Here is a 21,308-nt window from a genome sequence, read left to right as displayed (position 1 = left end):
AAATACATAATGAGTTTGTTACCAAAGAAATGTGTTATTCCACTGCTTCAAACTTTTTTTTTTATCATTGCATATGGTGATTCATTTAACATTTTTAATGGCACTGCAATTTGAGCCATTTCGCTGACCTCGCTGACACGCCCTCTCGACACATCAGCCAACCTGATGTCAGCAAAAATCCACGCGCAAAATGATTAACAGTGTCTCATTGGCTACGAAAAGCGCGGGCCGCTCCCCTGACTCTCTCTCGGCTGTTGACAGAGTCCCGTTCTGTCACAGAGAGAGGTGTGATTTCTTATAACGCAGAATAAATTAATGTCTGTCAGGTAAATGCTGCCATTTTATGCGTGGTATTAAAAATAAATCGCGCTCTTAGAAAACAGTAGGCAGTATATAGTATTCCATTCTAAACAAACCCTGAATACTCGTTTTAAAGGGGAGGGGAGGAGAAGGGAACCTCCATCTGCAGAAAAACCGAGGAAACCCCGCCTGCATGGTGCATCCCCGTCAGGTCCCGAGCAATAAAGTGCCCGTTATCACATCGCTGACATTTAGACCATTACACTGTTTCATAATCTCAGATTCAACAATTAAAACGATGATATGAAGGTCACACAGTGAGCGTTCCGTTTATGTAACCAAACATTTACATCCATCACGTTATAATAACGGGTTTTGAGATGCATTTAAAACTATACGATCCCCTGTGCGAACTGCTTTCATTTAAAGCGATCACACTGACATAGAGAAATAAACAAGTGGCCACAGACACCAAAGGGAAGCCCACATGAGCCTATATATGCAAGACATAACCCAAAAATGAATAGCACAGTTCTGCAGAAGTCATATGGTTATATGCATGCACACATTATAAATATAGGCTATAATCCTTTATAAACGGAGTGTGCATCTTCACATCATCCGCAACTACGAGAATCTACACTCACACAAACGCGCACTAACAATACTTTCAGAACTCAAAAATAATAGCATTAATTTTGCATGTTATCTGCACCAAACAGACCAATAAAGAACATGCTCTGACATTTAAAAGCAAAATAAGTTGAAGGCTTCGTTTTATTCCATTACACCTGCTCTTTGACTCGTGCTCGTTTACTTTTCGACCCCAAACAGAAGCAAGCATCATCACACTGAGATGTAAAGGATGAAAACGCATCTCAAATGAAGCCGCATTTCACGTTTTGCGCGATCAAACAGTTTGTTCAAGTTGTGGATCAGCGCATTTCAATCGCGTTTGATGTGTTGTCATACCTTGTATCCTAGTTTGCGGTGTTGTTCAAGGCAGGCGTGGCTGTGAAGCGCATGTTGCTGCTGCTGGGTCATTCATTGAAAAACTGCTCCGGTTGTGCTGATATGCGCGTGTCTCTCTGCGGTTTGGCTCTGGTGTATTTCACTCTCTCGTGCAGTGAGAGATACTCTCGAGCGCGTCCTGGGTGGGGAGGGAGGTACGCGAACGCGCAGGCAACTGAACACTAGAGCGCGCATTGTTTCATCTAAAAGGTGACAGACATGAAGGAAAATAATGAAGTCAACTGACATGTGTACTGGCAAAAGTTCATCTATCTACCAATCTATCTATCAATACCTAACTACAACCCTTTGAAATGTAGCATTATGAAATGTTATGATATTACAGATCATGTTTTTCCTTAGCTGTATATTCAATAATGAAAATGAAATTCTGATATCTGCTTTCTATGGATTCTGGTTAGCGTCCGGGATTCCACTTAAAGCTAGAACACCTTTTACCGTATACGTAAAACCCATAAAGCTTGACTGGTATAAAATGATACAAGCTAGATTATAGAAAATGTATTTAATTTCACAGTTGCTACTGTATGTCACTTACACAGCTGCACATTTGTGTTCCAATCCTGTATTTTGTTATGTGGAACACAGAAGACAACAGGCTATTTTGAAATACCTATCATGTATCATACAGTGAGAGTGGAGCCCAGTGTTCTTTGAGCAGCGCTCTTCAAAATATCTGATTTTGTGTTCTGCAGAAGAAAGAAATGTCACATGACATGAAGGTGAGTAATCGGTAGAATTTTCATTTTAGGGTCAAATATTGCTCTGGAAAGAAAAAAAAAAGTTATTGAAATGTGATTGAAAAGGCATGTAAAACTAACGTGTAGGCTAATCATTTAGCACAGACCTAATTGATCATTTTTATTTCATTAATTTCCTGGAACATCAATATTAATATTTCTAGCTCCCACCACATTCTGTAAAATTCTGTTCAAATATTTGAAAAGTCAATAACGTCCTCTGCTGGTTATAATGAGAACATACAGTCTAGTGATGTACCGCAGGACGATTAAAAATACATACTACAAAGAGCAAACATTCTTAATCAAAATGTCATGTTTTGTAGTAATGAGTATATGTATTTTTCTTTCCAAAATGGTATCTATTTTTTAAGCTGATCGTTTCGGGGATAGAAGAGTTAGTAACAGAGTGATTTCAGAAGACAGAAATGCCATTAATCATGAGATTTATTAGATGCCATTACAAAGTCAGAAAGTGTTTGAGACCTTTGATTCGGAAACATTATTCTATTTTGTTTTATTTTGTATTTTATAAAGTCAATAATGTACATCACACACAGTCTCTAACATGCACATTGCACAGCATCAGACATTATACCAAAAGGCCATGATCAAATCTTTATTCCGTGTATTCATTTTTTATTTTTATTTTTTTAACATAGTTGAAACATTGTTTGATGAAGTGTCTTTTTTCATGTCTAACTTTAAGTCCCACAGGTGGTCACCTAAACGTTCCCGTAAAATACACACTAGCTCGTGTTAATGTGCTGAAATACACAACGACTGCGGAGACTCTTTTCTTCAGATTTTACCAGAGGATCTCAAAGATAAAAAAATCGAGGAAATGAGAAAACGCAACAACTTAGTAGGGATTTGATAGGATAACTACCAAACCCACACTCTCAGAAGTAAAGGTACAAAAGCTGTCACTGGGGCGGCACCCTTTGAAAAGGTGCACTTTTGTACCTATTAGGTTCAAATATGTACACTTTAAGTACTAATATGCACCTTTGAGGACGTTGTTATCCCCATCAGTGTGTATTTATGATAAGCGTCAATACCGATTTAGTCTCATCCAAAACATCATTTATACACATTGATTGAGAAAAAGCCCTCTGATGCTAAAATGGTTTCTTCCATGTTGACATCTATACAAGACAACAAAGTGAAAGTAACAGTACAGGAAGCATTTATCTCATCAAAATAACTGCGTCACGTTATCATAGCACAAAAAGTGAGTATCAAATGTCATTTTTGATACACAGAAGCTCGCGTGATGATTATATTTGGTAGATAAACACCATTTTTAAATGTTGTAAGCCTGTGTCAAATAAAATCGACACGAAAGCTTCTATAGGTCGAGTGCCGTTACGACGTCGCGAGGTTTGACGTTAACGCGCTTAAACTATGAACTACGATTTTCGCTTATTGTTGTAATTTTGTTTTTGTTGTTCTTCGATCGTACATACGTAGCTGAGGCTTCGCACAGTATATCCACCTCAATGCTAATGAAATTTAATCATCGTGAAAAACCGAAAAATAAGAATCCTTTAAAGTAAAATAAATAAATAAATAAAATAATGTAAAAAATAAAACGATATTTGTAACTAAAACCATAGAATTTAACCCCACTATTAAAAACACAGCCTACACAGCAAGAGAAGGCAAAACGTATTGTTTCCTCTAAAAAAAAAAAAAAAATCGTGGGCGTGACTGTTTCTCAAATTACATTAGGTAAAGCCAGAGCTATAGAGAGAGTCAATGTCTCTCTATGGCTCTGGGAAGCTAAAGCAAAATGGATCATACCAAGTAAACCCTAGTGGTGGGGGAGCAAGAAAAGATGAGTCAAAACCAGGAAATGGTAGATACTACTTGTGAGAGCCTACTGCTTGACTTGTTCAAGAACATATTTTGATAGCCTTAACCCATGCCTTCTGTTTTTGGTGTTTACTCAGACAACCCTTATTACTCACATAAGGGGGTGCATTCTGACGAAATTCAGTTTACTTAATAGCAACATTTATAAATACATTCAGGTTCATAATCATTGCATCAGGCTAAATTTCTAGTTTATTTACTGTGATTGTGTTTAATGTGTCTGAATCAGTGTTTCTGTTATTGAGTCATTAGAGGAGATCAGACTAGAAACACTGAACACCAGTGCAGCAGAATGAGTCACGTACAACAATTAAAAGATGGAGATTTTTCTCCAGGATGCAGGTACTCTCATTAAAGACAACATGACCAAAACTGACCACTTTTACTTTAATACACTACAAAAACAACTTTTCAGTTGTCACCAAGCCCTTTTGTTTGCTGTATTACAGTTCAGTCCAGCAGGAGGGATCAGATTCAGCAGAGCCCAGCTGTGTGTCCATGAAGAGTGACTGGTCTATAGATCCTCCACCAGAAATGAAAGATGGAGAAAAGCAGAGTGTCAGGTACACAATTGCTTGTGGTATTGACCTCTTGTGGTCTCTCTCAGTTTCTTCATGTTTTGATAACATGGCAGCAACGGTAATACGAAAAAAAAAAAAGAAAAAAAAACAATATTCTAAAAACTGTGGAATTAAGGAAATCGGCTTAAATATGTTATGTTAGAACAGAGAACTGCACTCTAATTCATAACTGAAAGTATTATAATATTAGCCAGAATAAACAAACTTGCAGTGGGTGGGTATAATATGCATAACTTCATAATGTTCCAATTCTGCAGAGGGTTCACATCACAAAGATTGAATCTACAGTAAATTTAAGAATTAAACGTAGCCTCTGTTCTGTTACAGTGTAGCTCAGCAGATGAGATCAGATTCACCAGAGCCCAGCTGTGTGTCCATGAAAAGTGACTGGTCTATAGATCCTCCACCAGAAATGAAGGATGGAGACAGAAGGTACACAATTGCTTATTGTATTACCATAACCTTTCGTGGTTTCTCATGGCCACCAACATTTACAAAACGGAGTGTCTATTTACACTAAGTGCAAATAGTCCACCTTGTTGACAAAGGCTATTTACACTAACTCCGCCCACCAACATGTGATTGGGTTATTCAACACAAAAAAAGACGCTCATTCAGCATTAGTTTCAGTGGCATAGATGGTAAGTTGCATGCTTTTTGACGCGATCGACCCGAGTTCGAGCCTGCCTTTTGCTAAACTTTTTTCTCCCTTTTCAAATCTCATATCGGAAAGGCATTTATTTTCAATAAAAATGAAGGAAATAATAAAAAAGTTGAAAATAAAAGTATCGGTTAGGGTTAGGGTAGGTGTAGGGAGGGCTTTATTATCCCAATAAGGTGGCATCCATTTAATAATTTTAATTAAAACTATAATTTACACTCAATACTTTTATTATTGCGTACGGTTTTATAATGTACTATAATACTGAGGTGCAGATAATTGCCACTATTTGCAATAAGTAGTATAAATAGCAGAAAATCCTGCTATTTTAACATAGTGTAAATAGAATCTATAGCTATTTGCACTTAGTGTAAATAGCATATCGTTAAAAAAATACTGCTATTTTCACTTGGTGTAAATAGAATCCATTGCTATTTCCACTTAGTGTATTAAAATATTGTTGGAATTTTCAAAATCTGTTGTGTTAAACAGAACTGAGATCACTGCACTTTAATTCATAACTAAAATTATTATTAGTATTATTCATTATTATAGCATTATTAATTTAGGCACAATACTTAATAAGCATGCAGTGGGAAGGTAATATGTGTAACTTCATATTGTTCTGTAGGCTCTGGTTGCATGTGGGCCTGCTCAATGGTTGACATCATAAAAGATAAATACATCAACTCAAAACTCTCAAAACAAAAATACATAAACAAAAACTCTGTTCTGTTACAGTGTAGCTCAGCAGAAGAAATCAGATTCACCAGAGCCCAGCTGTGTGTCCATGAAAAGTGACTGGTCTATAGATCCGCCACCAGAAATGAAGGATGGAGACAGAAGTCAAAGTGTACATGATCGCTTACGGTATTGACCTCCCATGGTGCCTGGTTTTATAAAATGGCACCAACAATAATGTGAAAAAGACCCACCAATACTCAATAAATACATAAATGTATTAATAATAATAATTACTATAAAAATTCCATCAAGTAATCTAGTTCATTACCCTCACTGTATAATCGGTTTATGGCAGCCAAACTACATATCAAATTGGGCCCATAGAAAGAATAGCATTTTAGCACCATTTAAAACTATCCATTTCATATATTTCTAATATAATTACTCACAGCAACTAAACTGTTTACACAATTATTCAGTTAGTAACACATTTCATCGTCATAGTATTGGATTATTTATTTACTTAATGCTGTTTTAAGGGGAACCCTGCGACCCAGACCAGCTGTAACAGAACCCGTCTGTAAGAAAATGAAATATGATGAGTCTATGAATCAACCACAAGACTTTAATGAAAGCATGTATCCTGCTGACAGGTAAAATACAAGGTTTTGATGCTGCAAAGATTCATCATATAGTTCATAATCAATGATATGATCAATAATTGTAAGGATTTATATATCTAATAATGTGGTATTTTAATATTACAGCCATGATGTCCTCAACACATTCAGATCAAATCTGATGAAGAAGTTTGAGCGTCTGTTTGAGGGAACAGCAAAGCAGGGAAACCCAACACCCCTGAATGAGATCTACACAGAGCTCTACATCACAGAGAGTGAGAGTGGAGAGATCAGTAATGAACATGAGGTGAGACAGATTGAGACACAATCCAGGAGAGCAGCAGCAGAGGACACACCGATCAAATGCAGTGACATCTTTAGACCTTTACCTGGACAAGACAAACCCATCAGAACTGTGCTGACAAAGGGAGTCGCTGGCATTGGAAAAACAGTCTCTGTGCAGAAGTTCATCCTGGACTGGGCTGAAGGGAAACAGAATCAGGACGTCCAGCTCATATTTCCACTTCCTTTCAGAGAGCTCAATCTGATGAAGGACAAAACACTCAGTCTTTCAGATCTTCTTCATGTCTTTTTCCCTGAAACAAAAGAAATAGACATTTTCAGTGAAAAATATAAAGTGTTGTTCATCTTTGATGGTCTGGATGAGTGTCGTCTGTCTCTGGCTTTTCAGAGCGATGTGAGGTTGTGTGATGTAAGTGAATCAGCGTCAGTGGACGTGCTGCTGATGAACCTCATTGCGGGGAATCTGCTTCCCTCTGCTCTCATCTGGATCACCTCCAGACCAGCAGCAGCTGATCTCGTCCCCTCTGAGTGTGTCCATCGAGTGACAGAGGTACGAGGCTTCAATGAGCCACAGAAGGAGGAATACTTCAGGAAGAGAATCAGTGATCAGAGTCTGGCCGATAGGATCATCTCACACCTGAAGTCATCAAGGAGCCTCTTCATCATGTGCCACATCCCAGTGTTCTGCTGGATCTCAGCCGCTGTTCTGGAGAAGATGTTGAGTCGAGCAGAGAGTGGAGAGATTCCCAAGACTCTCACTCAAATGTACACACACTTCCTGATCCTTCAGACCAACATCAAACATGAGAAGGACTATGAGAAGAATGTGACGGATGAAGATATGATCCTCAAACTGGGAAAACTGGCTTTTCAGCAGCTTGTGAAAGGCAACCTGATCTTCTATGAGGAAGACCTGAGAGAGTGTGGCATTGATGTGACAGAAGCATCAGTGTACTCAGGATTGTGCACTCAGATCTTCAGAGAGGAGTTTGGCTTGTATCAGATGAAAGTCTTCTGCTTTGTTCATCTGAGCGTTCAGGAACATCTAGCAGCTCTATATGTGCATCTGTCCTGTATAAACAACAATGTAAATGTGTTTGAGCCAATCACCAAACAGAGTTTGCGGTCTAAAGATAAAGACTGCCATCAACTCAGTTCATCAAAACATGTTTCATTATCTGAGCTGCATCAGAGAGCTGTGGATGAGGCTCTACAGAGTAAAAATGGACATCTGGATCTTTTCCTGCGGTTTCTTCTGGGTCTGTCAGTAAACACTAATCAGATTCTTCTACAAGGACTAATGACAATGACAAAAAGCAGCTCTGAGAGCAATGAGGAAACAGTTGAGCACATCAAGAAGAAGATCAGGAACATGTGCTCTCCAAAAAAAATCATCAATCTGTTCCACTGTCTGAATGAACTGGGTGATCATTCATTAGTGGAGGAAATACAACAGTATTTAAAATCTGGAAAATTAGCTGAAACCAAACTCTCCTCTTTGCAGTGGTCAGCTTTACTGTTTGTCTTATTGACATTAGAGCAAATGATGGATGTGTTTGAGCTGCATAAATTTGTTAGAAGAGAAAATACTTCAGATAAAGTTGTTCGGAAGCTGCTTCCTGTGATTAAAGAATCCAGATCAGCACAGTAAGTAACACTGATGATCGCTACACTATTAAAACATTTTACTGAAAGCAGGGACGCGGGAAATGATTGAGGTTGGGGGTGCTGTCTGTGTTGGGGGGTGGGGTTGTGACTACAAAACAAGTCAAAGGTCCATGAAGCACAACAAATATATTGGTGAGAAAGCTTCTGGCACTTGTGCTGGGGATCTGTGAACCTCTGCTAGTGCTGACCCACGTTTCCAATGACTTGAGAGGTAGTAATGTAGTCTATAATCACAGCCTTTGTAAGTCTTTCATCTAGATTTGATCATCATATTTTGATATTTGATGTTGTAAAATTCTGTGGATTAACATTTAAAAGCAAAGAGTTTAAGACAGCCAAGAATATTATTATTAGTAAATACAATTATTATTATTATTACTCAATTTTTTCACCCCTGATGCCTAACTTTTTAGTAATTTAAATATATAACTATCAAAGTAATCAGTTCACACATATGATATTTATAAATAAAATAATTAGATTTTACATAGATGAGGAAAATTAAGGCCCTGGAACTGCTGTGCAATATTATGGGATATCCGTCGACTGGATGTGTGTTGCATCACTGCAAAAGGTACTTTTAACTGTTACTGTGTTAAATGTATTGTACTTAAAAACTTTCAATCTCTCTACAGTTTAGAAGACTGCAATATCACAGATAAAAGTTGTACTGCTCTGGCTTCAGCTCTGAGATCAAACCCCTCACACCTGAGAGAACTGGATCTGTCTCAGAATAAAATAGGAGATTCTGGAGTGACTGCTCTCTCTGCTGGACTGGAGAATCCTCACTGCAAATTAGAGAAACTGGGGTATAATAATCTGAATGACATGATAAACTGGTGTTTTCTACATCATGAAGATGTTGTTAAACAGTGTTTGTTCATTGCAGATTGAGAGATTGTGGAGTCACAGATGAAGGTTGTGTTGCTCTGGCTTCAGCTCTGAGATCAAACCCCTCACACCTGAGAGAACTGAATCTGACTGAGAATAAACTAAGAGATTCCGGTGTGCAGTTACTTTCTGATCTAAAGGATGATCCACTTCATAAACTGGCAGAACTATACTATTGTGAGTGTATTTTTATTTGAAGCTTTTAAATAGATGAACAGGCCTAGTATGTGTGTAATTGGAGAATACAAAATACTAATTCACCTCCACTTGAGTCTCTGTACTTTAAACTGTTTAATAAGAGTTTAATTATGTGATGTGTCTTCATTTATATCTGGCCGTTTTTTGTTTTCTGAAATAGATCTGCTGATGTGATGTGACAGCAGTAATGTCTCTTACTCATATGTGACTGTTTGTGTGTTTTAATGTAGGACTCTCAGCATTAAGATGTCAGTCCAGTTTCCTCCGGATCAGCTGATGGTGAATAAGGAGCTGCTACAGAGACACACAATCAACAGAGACTCTGTGTCATTTTATTGGCATAGTAGAAAGCATTTTAGACACACTAAGTGGATTTTTTTTCTGAAACATTTCAGCTACTACACAAATTTAATCCCAACATTCCTGATCAATGTATAAAATGCAATCTAGATATAGTAACTTTATATCATTGTTTTTGGAAATGTCCCAAATTCAACTTTTCGGGGGAAAGGTTTTAGAATTTTTATCTCTGCTGATGTCCCCAAATGTCCTAAACTCTGTATATTAAATATTTTCCCTGTAACTTGCACTTTAAATAGCTCTGGTAAGAAATGTTGATACTCTGTTTATTAGAAGCAAAACTAACAGTAGCTTGTCATTGGAAAAACACAGAAAGCCCTCATTTTAAACAATGGTTACAAGAATGGTCTCATTGCTTGGTTTTGGAAAAACTCAAATACATTGTTATGGGAAAACCTGAAAAGTCTTTCAAAGTATGGAATCCCTTTGATTTTTGAAGAAAGCTGATCCAAATCTATTGTCTGTGTAACCTGGCTTAATTTGCATCACGCCATAATATTAATGTACCATTGTTTTGACAGTGTATGTGTATTGTATGTATAATTTAGATTTTTTTGTACTATGTAATGTGCACAATGACAATAAAGTCATAAAAATTCTACGCTGTTTTGCATCGTTGCTGGCTCTGCTTTGGTGTGGTGGTTGGCTGTAGTTTCCAGTTTGGCTGGTCCCGTTAATTTTTATACTCTTCAGCGCTCACACCGGTTTCATCTGACGTGGCTGACTGCTGCAGTGTCCGGTATGTATAAATGAAACCTGGTTGAGGGTGTCAGGTTTTTTATATTTGAATTATTTTTATTTAATGACCTGTTATTGTCTTTTCTGTTTAGTAATGTGTTGGAGGGTTCCTGCTACAGTGCGGGTGTTTAGCTATAACATCAGTACCCAGAAATACGCTGCTGTCTTGTTCCTTGTTGTTTTTTTTTTATTAGTTTAATTTTTGCTTTCATGTATTATTAGTGTGTGTTTTTATTTTTATTTATATATTTTTTTTCTCCTCCTGTTGGATGGTTCATCTTGGCTTTATACATCTATTTATAAGGCCCCATCGGCCTCTGTATGTTATAGGCCAACTGCCTGGTGACCTTATTTTATCTGATTGTTGTTTCTTTTCTTTTGACCTGTGTATTTCATTTCATTTTGTTTGGTTGATTTTTGGTTTTTGACTACAGGTGTTGTGTCCAAACAAAATAAAGGAGGGAGGCAGATTTTCCATACTTGTGCCGTGTCGATCACCAACAGTAATCTCACTGGGTATTGTGAGTGTGTGTGTGCACACTGATAGTGTGGTAATTGAAATTTATGCTTCTCTAGGAGTTGATACCAGTTGGTCACAGCCCTGTATATCCTTTGTGGTGTTTGTGTATTTTGGCGCAAGCAGTGTCACTTTGAGTTTGTTGTTGCTCATGTGATGTATATAATTTTTTTTTTTTTCTTAACCAAATTTAATAGCTTCAATAAAACAATTTATACGTTTGTACCTATGTCTCTTGCTCGTTTTTTTTTTTGGTAGACTTGAACCTGTTTCCTTGTAGCACCTGAGGGTGCGTGATATTTCCCTGGGTGCAAGCCCCAGGGTGGCGTAGTCATCTCTCTAGTGTTTCTGTTGTGCAACGCCACTCTGCTACACATGCATGTAAAAATAATGCACACGTGTTTTTAGAACTCCGCAAAAAAGAATAGCCTATATCATTAAACACAGACCGCATTGCTAATCATGAATTGAAATGAATTCACTTAAATGTTATTTGTGACATTAAATTATTTTCACTTGAGTTACTAAAACGGAAATTTGATGCAACAACGCCCCCTTCTGGGTATCATTAACACTACTTATGTGTTGCACAGTTTCTTACATCGAATTGTTCTCATGTATTCTAATAATCATTAGGTAAGGATTAAGGTGTATTTTAATAAGTAAAATAGTTCATGCGATTTGGCACTGTGGAGAAGTTAGTTTTGTAATGTGATTAATTTCAAACATTTCTGTTATACAAGCCTCTTAAAGTAGTAATACAAGCTTATTTCCAAAACAACTCTTAGATTTTGATTTATTTTCCAGTTATTTTGGCTATTTATTTTGTTCAGTCTCTATATAAAACAGAAACCGTCAGAATTATTACTAAAAACTCCCCTTCTGAAGGTGTGCAATGGTTTAATCCACTGGACTTTAATTCCCCCCCCCCCCTCCCGGCGCTGTAGTTACTGCGTCATCAGACTCAGAGAGAGTTGCGGTAGCAATACCACCAGCTCGCTGACAAGCATCCTAGCTGCTTTAAATGGGTTAATGCAAGTTTACTGAAAAATTGCTCGAGGATTTTACTTGCCCGACGGGACAAGTAGCTTGTTTAAAACTTAACTGACATTTTATTACATTCAGCGTAAACAGCGATTGATGATGGATAGTGTATTTCTGGTATCAATGTTGCGCTGTTTAGGCTCATGCTGCCTGTCTCTGTGAGAGACTTATACGGAGAAATCAAATCAAATGAGCATAACGGCAAACATAAAGGAACTCACAGAACGAACATACTGAGGTAAAAATTCAAAATGTTTAGTTTATTTATAACATGATGATGATGATGATAACACCATGACAAGGGCACTATTTTGCTAAATACGTTACATTGATTTTGGCTTAAGAAACAAGTAGTTACTTATATTTTAGACAGAATATTGACTGTTTTGTTCTATTTCACCAACGAAAATAGTTCCAAACAAAGATCAGAAGTATTGCACATTCTCCAAGCAGCACTAGCATGTTTGTTCCTGAATGATTCAGTGTTTTGAATAAATCTGTTGAATGAATGAGTGACTTACTGCTACCTACTGGTGCTTTAGTTAGTTTAAAAGTATGCATTTTTCCACCAACATTTCTTATTTGTATATTCAAAAAATGTATTTAAAACATTAATCTCATAACATTATTTATTGTTAGGTTGTAAATTTGTAGTGCAAATTATTTAATTTGATTGCTAACAGCCCTGGTGTGTATATTAAATTTCCTCATCAGTTGTAAGAATTTGACATGAAAGATGACGCATACATTTAATAAGGTTAAAAAATATTGGACTTTATGGAGGTAAATAACAACCTGGGGTAAATATTAAAAACATGCAGATTTAAATATGTAAATGCTGAATAGAAAACTGATGAAAATATTGCTTCATTTACACCACCAAATATATTGCTGATGCGTAGCTTTTGAGGGATATTTTGTATGGGATATTGTCTTCAGATATGAAAAGTTCTCTGTATATCGTAATAATAAATAGCATTTTTGACAGCGATGATATTTTGTTTTCTTTTTAAATTTAAAAACACATTAAATATTACATTTACGTATGTAATATGTGTATTTCCTTCACAGGTTTGGTCTTAAATTTTACATATGGTGGTATTAAAAAGTCTTAAATCTAATTTATTCATATCTGTAGACACCCTGTTATAGTGAGTTAATATTTTCTGTCAAACCTATGAACTGCCATTTTTCACTTTTTGTTGTACTGCATTGTTTGGACTGACATTATTATTACTCAGTCATCTTTATGCTTTTGTTGCTTGTTGTCGTTCGACCGTATGTTGCTGACGCAGCCTGCCGAGTATTTTTGATACCCAACTTATCGAATTTAATCATAACGTGGAACACTGATCTATTCTCTATTATAGACGTGGAACCGATCCCTATAAGATAATAAAATCCTTTAAAAGTAAATAAAATAGGCTATTTAAATAATAGTTAGGCAAAAATAGGAAATAGTAGAAACTAATATTTTTATATTCAGTTACAATCGTAAGAGCTGATAAAATGTAAAAACTGTAACTTGAATGCAATGTAAGTCGCTTTGGATAAAAGCGTCTGCCAAATGCATAAATGTAAAATGTAAATGTAAAGTTAAACTGACTAATTCAATAATGTTATGTTTTACATAATAGATTTCCCCCATGCCTTGTAATTAAATGTGAATAAATTACTGTGTTTATAAAGTTTCTGAATTATTGTTTTTGTCATTTACAGTCAGAGTCAGTAGAGGAGATCAGACTGATCAGATACACCAATGCAGCTCCATGAGGGCAAAATGAGCGATGTACGAGGAAAAGAAGATGGGGATTTTTCTCCAGGATGCAGGTACTCTAAATAAAGACAACATGAAATAATAATTAAAAAAAAAGACTCTGCAGTGCATCATCAAAATGTAAAAAGTTGATTTGCCTTCGAGACAACTTTTCTGTTTATGTCCCGAGCTGTCTTTTTTGCTGTATTACAGTTCAGTCCAGCAGGAGAGATCAGATTCAGCAGAGCCCAGCTGTGTGTCCATGAAGAGTGACTGGTCTATGGATCATCCACCCAAATTTAAGGGTGGAGAAACACGATCGAATCTCAGGTGTTACTTTTAATTTCACAGTATAATTTGAGTATTGCTTTTATTAATACATTTTATGAAGGTAAATTTAGGTACATTTAAGATTTTTTTTAAAGACATTTTTAAGACCAAGTAGGCTAAAGGAAAATTGAGGAACACAATGTGTTGTATTAGTGACACTTCAGAGTTTGAAAATACAACTTCTAACCAATCTACATTTATTATTTAATTATTTTTATAATCGGTGAAAGTTTGAACAGCCCTGTTCCCAACCACTAGAATATGTAAATAACGTTTACTGTACCTTCTAATAACACTGCAAAAAAAAGTGATGTACGTAATCAGTATTTTAGTCTTGTTTTCCAGTGAAGATGTATCTTGATTTAAAAATCTTTAGACATTTACTTGAGAAGTAAAATGGCATAAGATATAAAGTCTTGTTTTATGTGAAATTGTTCAAAATGAAGTGAGTTTGAGTAAAAATGAACCAATATCGGTCCATGCCTTTGTAACAACTTTCCAGCTGATGTCCCCGAGCCGTCTTGTTTGCTGTATTACAGTTCAGTCCAGCAGGAGAGATCAGATTCAGCAGAGCCCAGCTGTGTGTCCATGAAGAGTGACTGGTCTATGGATCATCCACCCGAATTTAAGGGTGGAGAAACACGATCGAATCTCAGGTGTTACTTTTAATTTGAGTATTCTAATTGTTACATTGTGGTTTATTCATTTATTGAATAATTAGTATAAACATTTTTTTTCATGAAGTAATTTTATTACTGTATGGTTTATGGCAAAGGTACATAATAATTGTGTACATTGTTTATCATAATTTTATCACCACTTTCCATTTAATATTTCAAATTTATTAACCGCAAGTAAACTATTGATTCAAAATATCTGACTATTTATCTACTTCATGCTGTTTAAGGCGAATCTTGCAATCCAGACCAGATGAAATAGAAATGAAATATGAAGAGTCTATGAATCAACCACAAGACTTTAATGAAGGCATGGGATCTGGTGACAGGTAATATTCAAGGTTTTGATGCTGCAAAGATTCATTATATAGTTAATCAATAATTCAGAGGTTTCCTTCATTAGACTTCTACTGTTTTTATACATAATAACTTAGACTCGTGTAATAATGTGATTTTTAATTTTCCAGTCATGAAGTCCTCAACACATTTAGATCAAATCTGAAGAATAAGTTTGAGCGTCTGTTTGAGGGAACAGCAAAGCAGGGAAACCCAACACCCCTGAATGAGATCTACACAGAGCTCTACATCACAGAGAGTGAGAGTGGAGAGATCAGTAATGAACATGAGGTGAGACAGATTGAGACACAATCCAGGAGAGCAGCAACAGAGGACACACCGATCAAATGCAGTGACATCTTTAAACCTTTACCTGGACAAGACAAACCCATCAGAACTGTGCTGACAAAGGGAGTCGCTGGCATTGGAAAAACAGTCTCTGTGCAGAAGTTCATCCTGGACTGGGCTGAAGGGAAACAGAATCAGGACGTCCAGCTCATATTTCCACTTCCTTTCAGAGAACTCAATCTGATGAAGGACAAAACACTCAGTCTTTCAGATCTTCTCCATGTGTTATTCCCTGAAACAAAAGAAATAGACATCTTCAGTGACAAATATAAAGTGTTGTTCATCTTTGATGGTCTGGACGAGTGTCGTCTGTCTCTGGATTTTCAGAGCGATGTGAGGTTGTGTGATGTAAGTGAATCAGCGTCAGTGGACGTGCTGCTGACGAACCTCATTGCGGGGAATCTGCTTCCCTCTGCTCTCATCTGGATCACCTCCAGACCAGCAGCAGCTGATCTCGTCCCCTCTGAGTGTGTCCATCGAGTGACAGAGGTACGAGGCTTCAATGATCCACAGAAGGAGGAATACTTCAGGAAGAGAATCGGTGATCAGAGTCTGGCCAATACAATCATCTCACACCTGAAATCATCAAGGAGCCTCTACATCATGTGCCACATCCCAGTGTTCTGCTGGATCTCAGCCGCTGTTCTGGAGAAGATGTTGAGTCAAGCAGAGAGTGGAGAGATTCCCAAGACTCTCACTCAAATGTACACACACTTCCTGATGGCACAGATTAACATCAAAGACACAAAGTACAATGAGAAGAAGGACACCGACAAAGAGATGATTTTCAGACTGGGGAAACTGGCATATGAGCAACTGGAAAAAGGCAATGTGATCTTCTATGAGGAAGACCTGAGAGAGTGTGGCATTGATGTGACAGAAGCATCAGTGTACTCAGGATTGTGCACTCAGATCTTCAGAGAGGAGCTTGGCTTGTATCAGGGGAAAGTCTTCTGCTTTGTTCATCTGAGCGTTCAGGAACATCTAGCAGCTCTATATGTGCACCTCTCCTGTACAAACCACAGCATAAATGTGATTGAGCCAATCAGCAAACGTGGCTTTTTGTCTAGAATTAAGGGCTGGTTTCGACCAAAACATGTTTCATTATTCGAGTTGCATCAGAGCGCTGTGAATGAGCTTTTCCTACAGTTCCTTCTGGGTCTGTCAGTGGAGTCTAATCAGGGTCTTCTACAAGGACTAATGAAACCGATAAGAGGGAGCTCTGAGAGCAATAAGGAAACAGTTGAGCACATCAAGAAGAAGATCAGGAGCAGTCGCTCTCCAAAAAAATCAATCTGTCTCTTCCACTGTCTGAATGAACTGGGTGACCATTCAATAGTGGAGGAAATACAGCAGTATATGAGATCTGGAACATTAGCTGAAGCCAAACTCACCTCTTTGCAGTGGTCTGCTTTACTCTTTGTCTTGTTAACATCAGAGCAAATGATGGATGTGTTTGAGCTGAATAAATTTGTTGGAAGAGAAAATGCGTCAGATAAAGTTGTTCGGAAGCTGCTTCCTGTGATTAAAGAATCCAGATCAGCACAGTAAGTAACAGTGATGATCGCTACACTATTAAAACATTTTACCAAAAGCGTGCTGGGGAACTGTAAAGCTCTGTTAGTACTGACCCAAGTTTCCAATGACTTGAGAGGTAGTAATGTAGCCTATAATCAAAGCATTTGTTTGTAAGCCTTTCTTCTAGATTTGATATCATATTTTGATATTTAATACTACTATGAGGCTTGTTTAGCATATAAAAGCAAAGAAATTAAAACAGCAATGAATATCATTATTATTAAATACAATTATTATTATTACTCAACTTTTTCACCCCTTATGAAGAAGTCATTTAAGATACATAACTATCAAAATAACCAATTCATACAGTATTGTTCAAAATAATAGCAGTACAATGTGACTAACCAGAATAATCAAGGTTTTTAGTATATTTTTTATTGCTACGTGGCAAACAAGTTACCAGTAGGTGCAGTAGATTCTCAGAAAACAAACAAGACCCAGCATTCATGATATGCACGCTCTTAAGGCTGTGCAATTGGGCAATTAGTTGAATTAGTTGAAAGGGGTGTGTTCAAAATAGCAGTGTGGCATTCAATCACTGAGGTCATCAATTTTGTGAAGAAACAGGTGTGAATCAGGTGGCCCCTATTTAAGGATGAAGCCAGCACTTGCTAAACATGCATTTGAAAGCCTGAGGAAAATGGGTCGTTCAAGACATTGTTCAGAAGAACAGCGTACTTTGATTAAAAAGTTGATTGGAGAGGGAAACCTATAAAGAGGTGCAAAACTTATAGGCTGTTCAGCTAAAATGATCTCCAATGCCTTAAAATGGAGAGCAAAACCAGAGAAACGTGGAAGAAAACGGAAGACAACCATCAAAATGGATCGAAGAATAACCAGAATGGCAAAGGCTCAGCCAATGATCACCTCCAGGATGATCAAAGACAGTCTGGAGTTACCTGTAAGTACTGTGACAGTTAGAAGACGTCTGTGTGAAGCTAATCTATTTTCAAGAATCCCCATAAAGTCCCTCTGTTAAAAAAGGCATGTGCAGAAGAGGTTACAATTTGCCAAAGAACACATCAACTGGCCTAAAGAGAAATGGAGGAACATTTTGTGGACTGATGAGAGTAAAATTGTTATTTTTGGGTCCAAGGGCCACAGGCAGTTTGTGAGACGACCCCCAAACTCTGAATTCAAGCCACAGTACACAGTGAAGACAGTGAAGCATGGTGGTGATATGGGCATGTTTCTCCTACTATGGTGTTGGGCCTATGTATCGCATACCAGGGATCATGGATCAGTTTGCATATGTTAAAATACTTGAAGATGTCATGTTGCCCTATGCTGAAGAGGACATGCCCTTGAAATGGTTGTTTCAACAAGACAATGACCCCAAAAACACTAGTAAACGAGCAAAGTCTTGGTTCCAAACCAACAAAATTAATGTTATGGAGTGGCCAACCCAATCTCCGGACCTTAATCCAATCGAGAACTTGTGGGGTGATATCAAAAATGCTGTTTCTGAAGCAAAACCAAGAAATGTGAATGAATTGTGGAATGTTGTTAAAGAATCATGGAGTGGAATAACAGCTGAGAGGTGCCACAAGTTGGTTGACTCCATGCCACACAGATGTGAAGCAGTTTTAAAAAACTGTGGTCATACAACTAAATATTAGTTTAGTGATTCACAGGATTGCTAAATCCTAGAAACAAAAACGTTTGTACAAAATAGTTTTGAGTTTGTACAGTCAAAGGCAGACACTGCTATTTTTTTGAACACACCCCTTTCAACTAATTCAATTAATTGCCCAATTGCACAGCCTTAAGAGCGTGCATATCATGAATGCTGGGTCTTGTTTGTTTTCTGAGAATCTACTTCACCTACTGGTAACTTGTTTGCCACGTAGCAATAAAAAATATACTAAAAACCTTGATTATTCTGGTTAGTCACATTGTACTGCTATTATTTTGAACAATACTGTATATATGATATTTATGAATAACAATTTTATTTTAGACAAAAGCAAATTGTTGAATGTTTTTCAGATCTTTTTTTATTATTATTCTTAAACACCAAAGTTAAAAAAAAAAAGTGAAAAACCATAATAGGACCCCTAAGTGTGTGTGTGTGTTTTTGTTATTTTTCTGTTATGTTACATTTATTGGACTTTAATGTTCAATCTCTCTACAGTTTGGATGACTGTAATATCACAGATAAAGGTTGTGCTGCTCTGGCTTCAGTTCTGAGATCAAACCCCTCACACCTGAGAGAACTGGATCTGTCTGGAAATAAACTACTAGATTTGGGCATGAAGCATCTATCTGATGGACTTAAGGATCCTCGCTGTAAACTTGAGAAACTAAAGTAAGATCATCTCTTTGATGCTTTTCATTCCTGTGTGAGATATGACACGTGTGCATTAAATTGATCAAAAGTGACAGTAACTACATTTGTAACATTACAAATGATTCCTGTTTCAAATAATTCCTGTTCTTTTGAGTTCATTATTCATCAAAGATTCCTGAAAAATAATTTATCACAATTTCCACAAAAATATGAAGCAGCACTGTTTTCAACATTTATAATAAGAAGAAATGTTTCTTGAGCAGCAAATCAGCATATTAGAATGATTTCTGAAGAGTAATGATGCTGAAAATTCAGCTTTGATCACAGCAATAAATTAGATTTTAACATGTATTACAACAGGAAACAGTTGTTTTAAATTGTAGTAATATTACTGTTTTTACTTTATTTTTGTAGTTGTAATTTTCTTTCAAAAATTTAAACCCCAAACTTTTAAAATGTAGTGTAAATATGTGTAATTTTTCACAATACATTTGAGATTTATATAATAGTGTTGTAATGTGGGGGGAAAAGAAAAAACCTTAAACCAAATGGATAAGTGCCAAGGAAAGATCTACTGTAATAGTAGTAGTAAATTTACCAGTACTAAACTATTGATTGTAAAAAATTGAAATGATCAAATATTGTCATAGTATCTTTGTGACAATTCTTGTGACCGAAAGTTTGAGAGAGTGAAAATTGTCATTGATCTCTACAGGTTGAGAGATTGTGGAGTCACTGGTAAAGGTTGTGCTGCTCTGGCTTCAGCTCTGAGATCAAACCCTGAACACCTGAGAGAACTGGATCTGACTGAGAATAACCTAGGATCTTCTGAAGTGCAGTTACTTTCTGATCTAAAAGATGATCCACATTATAAACTGGCAGAACTACACTATTGTGAGTATATTTTTATTGTAAGCTTTTAAATGGATTAACTGGCCTTGTATATGTGTAAGAGGAGAACTAATTCAGCTCCACTATAGTCTCCGTAATTTAAACTGTTTAATAGGAGTTTGATTTTCATTTAATATCTCTGGCTGTAATATGAATATCCTAATATCTCTGGCTGTGTTTTTTTTTTTTTCTGAAATGGATCTGCTGATGTGATGTGACAGCAGTAATGTCTCATACTCATATGTGACTGTGTGTGTTTTATTGTAGGACTCTCAGTATTTAGACGTCAGTCCAGTTTCCTCAGGATCAGCTGATGGTGAATAAGGAGCCGCTACAGAGACAGTCAAACAATCAAGACGTAATGATGGATCATTAAAAAATAGCACAAAACATTTATTAATTGCCATTACAGTGAATGAATGTAAAGATGACTGCATAAAAACAATTAAGTCCATATACAAATTAAATGGATTAGAATAGTCTTATGACTTCATTGTTTTATACATGTGGTTAATAGCCACTTTCGGCAGCTTGGATGGTTGCCAAATAAAAGAAAGTAGCATTCCTGAATCTCAAAAAGGGTACATAAAATAATTATTAATTGAGCACCTGTGTATTTTACTTTACATTTCTCATGGATTAATATAAGACAAAAATATTAAGCTATGTACAGAATGCATAGGCCTTTGTGTGGGCAGAGGTCGTTTGTTCATTAGAGTTACAAATGACCTGCTTCTACCATCTGCTCGTGGTTGTATCTCTTTATTAGTTCTACTGGATCTTAGCGCTGCGTTCGACACTATCGACCACAACATTCTTTTGTATAGACTAGAAAACTTTGTTGGCATTAGTGGAAGCGCCTTAGCATGGTTCAAATCGTACTT

The 21,308-nt window shown here is 36.7% G+C and overlaps 2 protein-coding genes across 4 annotated transcripts in view; one reads left to right on the top strand and one right to left on the bottom strand.

The window, feature by feature from the left end:
• slc8a2b (solute carrier family 8 member 2b) overlaps positions 1-1,407 on the bottom strand; it is a 100,310-nt gene extending 98,903 nt beyond the window's left edge. For 2 of the 3 annotated variants that reach the window (XM_058745259.1, XM_058745262.1), the window contains exon 1: positions 1,273-1,407. The gene's annotated coding sequence lies outside the window, so the exon portion shown is untranslated. The remainder of the gene's footprint in view (positions 1-1,272) is intronic. The other variant, XM_058745260.1, reaches the window with a different exon arrangement.
• A 1,148-nt stretch (positions 1,408-2,555) lies between these two features.
• Positions 2,556-21,029, top strand: LOC131554240 (uncharacterized). The gene is made up of 16 exons (XM_058799435.1): positions 2,556-4,292; positions 4,400-4,513; positions 4,859-4,963; positions 5,934-6,062; positions 6,416-6,529; positions 6,644-8,446; positions 9,103-9,276; positions 9,357-9,535; positions 11,089-11,170; positions 14,185-14,301; positions 14,841-14,957; positions 15,209-15,307; positions 15,446-17,209; positions 19,378-19,551; positions 20,249-20,427; positions 20,692-21,029. Coding segments are annotated over exons 1-16 (5,202 nt in total). The 5' UTR covers positions 2,556-4,242; the 3' UTR covers positions 20,694-21,029.
• Positions 21,030-21,308: the final 279 nt, after the last annotated feature.

Source organism: Onychostoma macrolepis, chromosome 15, assembly GCF_012432095.1.
Source record: "Onychostoma macrolepis isolate SWU-2019 chromosome 15, ASM1243209v1, whole genome shotgun sequence".
NCBI lineage: Eukaryota > Metazoa > Chordata > Actinopteri > Cypriniformes > Cyprinidae > Onychostoma > Onychostoma macrolepis.
Note: the sequence above shows the minus strand (reverse complement) of the source record. Positions and strands in the feature narration are given on the sequence as shown.